Source organism: Harmonia axyridis, chromosome X, assembly GCF_914767665.1.
Source record: "Harmonia axyridis chromosome X, icHarAxyr1.1, whole genome shotgun sequence".
Lineage (NCBI taxonomy): Eukaryota > Metazoa > Arthropoda > Insecta > Coleoptera > Coccinellidae > Harmonia > Harmonia axyridis.
The window spans coordinates 20,718,826-20,725,532 of NC_059508.1; the positions used below are offsets into that span (position 1 = coordinate 20,718,826).

The following is a 6,707-nucleotide window of genomic DNA, read 5'->3' on the forward strand; positions in this document are numbered from 1 at the left end:
ATATTTTAGTCATATTTCAGGAGAAAGAAAGATATCACCACAACCCCTCCTCTACAAGGTGTTTCCTAATTATGGGGAAAAACTTCAGGAGGTGATAGTACACATCAAAATAAGAAAAAAGTTTTTATAAGGCTATAAACACATGTCCAAATATGTTTCCTCTTCGAATACAGCTATCCGTCTTCATTTTAATCTTACGTTTTCTGGTATAAAGTTTGAACGTTTCTATTGATTTGGATGGAAATTTAGACATGGGAAATTCATTATATTTTATTTGAGTTGAGTTTTGAACAAGAGCTGTACTCAGGTGCATTACTGTCTACTGAACTCATTTAAATCATACATTTTCTGCGATAACGTTTGAACGTTTGTTTCTATTGATTTGGATGGAAATTTAGGCATGGGCCCAACTTTTCACGGCAAATCTTATGATGATAGTATTTTCTTCACAAAAAAGGTTTTAAGGGGAATTTTTTCGAAAAAATTGAAAAGTGAAGCATAAAAATTCCGTTTACTATTTTTCTGACATCCGAGAAAAATTTCGACAGTTATATATAATGTGTTTTTTATATTTCCTTAACAGAAAAGTTTCAGTTGTAGTTTTCTCGAAAAAATTAAGGGGTAATGCATGAAACTTCCATTTACAATTTTTTCTGGCATCCGAGAAAAATTTCGAGTTTTTTCTAAAAACCTGACAAATTCTACTCAGAAAAATGTATAAATGTATGTAAATGAATTTTTTCGATAGGATGAGCCGTTCTCGAGATATAGGCTTCTGAATTTATAATTGAAATATAGATAATAAGATAATTTCGACTAACTTCCTCAGGGAATCAATGAAATAATTTTTTTTGAAGCCTTTATCTCGAGAACGGGATCTTATCGAAAAACTCAAGATAAATTTTTCACGATCATCAGAAAAATAGTAAACCGTATTTTATGCATTTACCCTTTAATTTTTTCGAGAACTATCCTTGAAGTTTTTCGTGAAGAAAATATAATCATAAGATTTGCCGTGAAGAGTTGCGCCTATGACCAAATTCCCTGTTTCAGGCTAAGGCTGGATTGGCAAATACTCGAAGGACCTCGGCAAAATATCAATAAAATGTAATAAAAGAATGAAGGCAGAACAATTCCTATATTACTTTTCAATAATATTGTCAATCTGACATTCAATAATAATTCTATGAGAAAAAACATGAAACATTTCTCCCCCCGTATAATAACTAATTATACATTTCCAAGTTATGTTTTTTCATCCAGTTCTAATCTCAAATAGGCACTTGCTGAATACGCTTTATCACTTGAATCCGCAAAAAATGTGTAACTGTATTGAAAAGCCATTCAAAAGACGTGTGAAAAGCGATCTTCTTATCCTTAGAGATTCTATATTCGGCAGAAGTCTTCTCTATTTTTGCCACTGACTATTATATTCTTCGGGTAATTTTTCATCCCATCCCAGTTTGATTTTCCATAAATTTTGCAATATGATTTTCAGGAATACAACAACATTTGCTATAAAACCAAGTGGGTCGAAAATAGACATTGTAATTTTCAGCAACTCTCTTTTAGTCGGTATACAAGTACCATTCAATATTTCAGGATTCAGAATGTGAAATTTCAATTTGAAGAAAAACTCATCTGTATTCGGGTTCCATTGTAAACCAAGTACTCTCTCACAGGGCATCTCACCATCATTTAGGTTCAAATCTTTGTTACCATTGTCTCGCAAATTTTCAGGAATTAGTTTGAGAACATTTTTAGAATTACAATTCCAATTACAAATAGAAAATCCAGCATGTTTGTGAATTTCTATCACTTGGCGGATCAACTGGATGGCTTTCTCTTCATCAGCACAACTGTCCAAGTAGTCATCCATGTAGTGGTAATTTCTTATAGCATTGGATGCTTCTGGATATATGTCTTTGAATTCATCGGCATTTTTGTTTCTGACAGATTGAGCTGAACTTGGAGAACATACTGCACCGAATAACATGACAGACATTTCGTAAACTCCAGTCTCTTCTTGGTCACTTTCTCTCCACAAAAATCTCTGGGCAGGTAAATCTTCTTTTCTTATTTTAATTTGTAAGAACATTTCTTTCACGTCTCCACTGAAGGCAATTTTTTGTTGTCTGAATTTCCATATCATACTTATAATTGAGCTGTACAAATCTGGACCAGGTAAAAGCATGTCATTGAGGTTGATACCGTTCGATTTTGCTGCTGCATCGAAAACTACTCGTATCTTGTTTGGTTTGTTTTGGTTAACAACTGCGAAGTGTGGTAAATACCACTCGTTCTCTTTTCTCATCTCCAATTCCTGGCTGGTTAACTTTCTAGCATATCCCTTATTCACAGAGTCATGTATTTTATTTCTATAGGCTTCGGTAAAGGCTACATCCAGTTTCATTCTCTTTTCAATATACTTCAGTCTCACGAATGCATTATTCTTACTCTCTGGCAACTTGACTTCTTCATGCTTCCATAGTAAACCTGTTTCCCATTTATATTCACTTATTCTTCTCGTAGTTTTATCTAAAATTTCTTCTGCGTATATGTCTTCTTTCGATTTCTCGGGGAATTTGGTACCAACGTCCTCGATTTTGAAAGAATTTTTCACTAGGCTGTGTAAATCATCATCTTGTTCATGGAAATCATCAATTAAATAACTATATTCTTTGTTTGGCTCATTTGATGCGAGTATTCCATGTATCACCCATCCCAACCAAGTTTTTGTTAGCACAGGATCATTCCAGCTTTTTTGAATATGACTGCGAGGAATTGTTAGCGGCCAGTTATCCTGCCCAATCAGTATGGTTGGTTGGGCATTATGCAATGAATTGACTGGAACATTCTGTACATACGGCCAACGTTTACAGATATCTTCTATATCTACATTTTGAATTGGCAGTGACAGATTTTTGACAGTTCTAACATGATGGAGAGTAAATGTCTTACTTCCTGGGGCGACTCCAGACATTTTCAATGATACAATTTTAGAATTTTCTATGTAGTTGGAAAAATCATTGGTCCACTGTAGAGAAAGTGGTCTACTTTCACCTCGTAAAGCCAATGTATTGGAAATATCCTCGTCGAGCATCGTTACTGTAGAGGCTTCATCGAAAAGTGCATAAGTTTGTGTTTGAACTCCAGTTGAACTTGTCAAGATGACAGGGGCAACTCTCAAAAGGATATTTCTATGTATTGTGCTAGAAATATTCAAATTTCTTTCGGCTTGAGAATAGGGGTTGCAGGTTCCAGAAATAGAAGGTTCGTTAATATACTGCTTATCAACCTCTGTAGATTTTTCATCCTCATGCAGCAAAGAATGGTGAAGCTTTTTGCAATTATTCCTACCACAAACTTTCTTATAACGACACTGTTGGATTTGATGATTCTGTTTCAAGCATGAAAAACAAATTCTCTTCGATTTTACCCATTTCCATCGGTCATCTATGGACAGTTTTTCAAAAGATTGGCATTTGGTAATGGAATGACTCGTATCTTCACAATAAAGACATAATCGGATATTTTCGCTACGAGTAGAAAAGTGCATTTCGTGTTTTGCTGAGGCTGGCGCATGTCTTCGTCGGTCGTCATATTTTGGTCTGGATACGTGACACAAACTTTCTGAAATGTTTTCCATCCAATTCGAAAAGGTTTTCAGGTTTGCAATTTCTCCTTGTTTCAGTAGAGAACCCCACTGAATCTTCAGACTAGAAGGAAGTTTATTCACCATTTCATTCAGAATTTGGGTGTTATAGAGTTGTCCATTGTGGCCTGAACTTTCGATGGTTGCTACTAAATTCAATATTTTATTGGAAAAGTCTATCAAAGATTCAAATTGGTATTCCTTCATATATGATACCTGGTTGATTTTCCTCATTATTTCCTCAACGATATATTCCGATCTACCAAATCTTCTTTCCAGTACAGATAATATCTTATCTAATTGATCAGGAAAGTTCAAAAGATACTCCACACTTTCCTTGGCTTTGCCTCGCAAACAACGTTGGAGTCGGCTCATATTTTCCCGTTTCGAATATTTACACAGGTCAGTAGTTTCTCTGAATTGGGTGATAAAACTTGGCCATTCCATTGGATCTCCAGCAAAAATTGGTAAGTCTTTCGAACTGGATTGTCTCATGAAAAAATTGTTCAGTCTGATACGTTCTTCCTTTGGGTCGGTGTCTTCTTTATTTTCACTTGGCACTATACTCAACTTTTCTAACCATTCTTCGACCTTTTGGGGCTCGGTTTTGTCTAATGTGTGTTCGCTCTTGAGTTCTGTGTTTTTTTCACTTCCACTCTTTAAATGTTGCTTCTCTAAATCTATTAGTTTCAGTTCATATTCAAGTTTCTTCTTCAATTTCAATTTTTCTAGTTCAAAAAGTCTTTCTGTATTCTTCGATTCTTCAGATACCCCGCTGGCTGGTTTTTGGATTGATTCAGTATTTTTTTTATACATATTGGAATCTGTTGATTCCCTTTGGCTCACTATATCTTCAGGTTTCCTTCCACTATCACTTCTTGGCTGCTTTCCACTTTTGGTCGACATGATAAATTTCGCGGCTCGAATGGACCAAATGTTTCGGGCTAAGGCTGGATTGGCAAATACTCGAAGGACCTCGGCAAAATATCAATAAAATGTAATAAAAGAATGAAGGCAGAACAATTCCTATATTACTTTTCAATAATATTGTCAATCTGACATTCAATAATAATTCTATGAGAAAAAACATGAAACATTTCCATTAAATCAATCAAAGCTTTCAAACATTATCGTAGTAAATGTATGATTAAAATGAAGACTTTGGATGGCTGTATTCGGAAAGGAAGCATTTTCGAACATGTTTATAGGAACTTTTTTCTTATTTCGATGAGTATCATCACCTCCTGAAGTTTCGCCTCACATATAAAAACACCCTGTATACAAACTAACATTGACGTCTCAGTTCATCAAATCTGATATACTTATTATTATTATTCGAATTCCTGTGGTCTACAATGCTTCTCACACCAAGACAGTGTTTTGCTCGAATTTTTGACTTCGAATATTCTTTGAGATAAAAACCACTCGTTAAATTCTGTAGACGCGATTCAAGGACAAATATGTACCTTCTTTACATAGACTGGAGAAAACGAGAAACATACACATATATAACAGCCTAAAACTCTATAACAAACTACCGGATAGCCTGACATCACTACATTATAATGCCTTCAAGAAAAAAATAAAGAGCTTGCTTAAAGAAAATGTATTCTACTCGATGGATGAGTTTCTGTCCCATAAATTCTAGTCATTCCTATGAAAAATTGTGTACTTTGTCATTAATTATATCGTACTGTGAAATTTGTAACGTGTGAACATGTACTTATATATTTATTATATACATTTATTTTGACAGCATCTGTAAATACTTGAGATGAATATATATCTATCTATCTATCTATCTATCTATCTATTGGTGTATTAGACAGGGTGTCCCGGGAGTAATTTAGCATACTCTTACCAGAGTAGGACCAAGTGGGTATGGATTGACTGCAAAAAATTAATGTCTGCCTTTCCTACGAAAGCTACATGGTGAGTTTGCATATTCATGGAAATAATGAAACCATCATCAGAACCAAACTTATCGGTGGAATTCATTAAAACTTGGGATGTTATTGACACATGCCGAGGTCGAGTCAGAAAGATATTAATCCTTTCAATATTCCAGGACCGGACTCATTATTTCTCATTTAAAGTGTTCAGGTTAAAAATAAAAAGAAAAAGTCAAAAATATCACTTTGTATCATATTTCGAATTTGAAATCATCGTTTATATTTTCAAAAAGTACATAAATTCAGCTTCAATACGCGGTATCACACAAAGTTGTCACATCTAACATTCTTTTTTATGAATTTTTGAAATTGGACAATGCTCGAAAAATTTGATTTATTCAGGAGTGAGGTATCTTGTAAAAGTCGTGAATGAATAAAATAAACTTTATTCACCTAGTACAAATACTCATGAATAACCTTTCCATCAACATGATTACATGGGTTGTCAGTATAAATAATATATTTACATAAAAACGTGCATGAAATACTTGATAAAAATAATTATATCAATAAGTTAAAGTTAAAAAATGAGTCAAAAATATTCACAAAAATACACACAATCACATACATAAGAGTTTTCCTACAACTGCTATGAAAAGTAGCGTTTTCTGCATAGTTTACTCAATTGCAAAACTATGTATTGCGCATACTGTGGGAAATATTATTCCCCACGGCACTTTGCCCACCCCTCCCTTGGTAGACCAATAAAATTGGGCTTTTGAGTCGTTTCTATGGAAACGCAATAAATTAGCACATACTGTCAACGAAGGTCATTTTGATTTGAATCAAGTCCATTACTTGAATTATTGAAATTTGTTAAGTTGTAGGAAAAGTATAGTGTGCAACATGTGGAGAAAGTCCTTTTCTCGCTCGTGTGTTTGAGGCACTCGCCTTTCAGGCTCGTGCCACAAACTTCCACACTCGCGAAAAAAGTTGGACTTTCCCCACTTGTTGCACAATATACTATTATCATTCCAGAATTCCTCGATTGAATAATATGCTTTCTTCACTAAAATCTTATTCAGTTCTTTGTTTCAAAATTTCCGGTATTTCGTTATATATCTGTAATGACTCATGATTAATACTTAACTGGGATGATG

The 6,707-nt window shown here is 34.3% G+C and overlaps 1 protein-coding gene across 1 annotated transcript; it reads right to left on the reverse strand.

The window, feature by feature from the left end:
• Nucleotides 1-1,408: 1,408 nt before the first annotated feature.
• Nucleotides 1,409-4,561, reverse strand: LOC123686611. The gene is made up of 2 exons (XM_045626845.1): nt 1,693-4,561; nt 1,409-1,515 (listed from the first exon to the last, which is right to left on the reverse strand). Exons 1-2 carry the CDS (start codon nt 4,559-4,561, stop codon nt 1,409-1,411), a joined length of 2,976 nt encoding a protein of 991 aa, XP_045482801.1.
• Between the last annotated feature and the right edge of the window lie 2,146 nt (nt 4,562-6,707).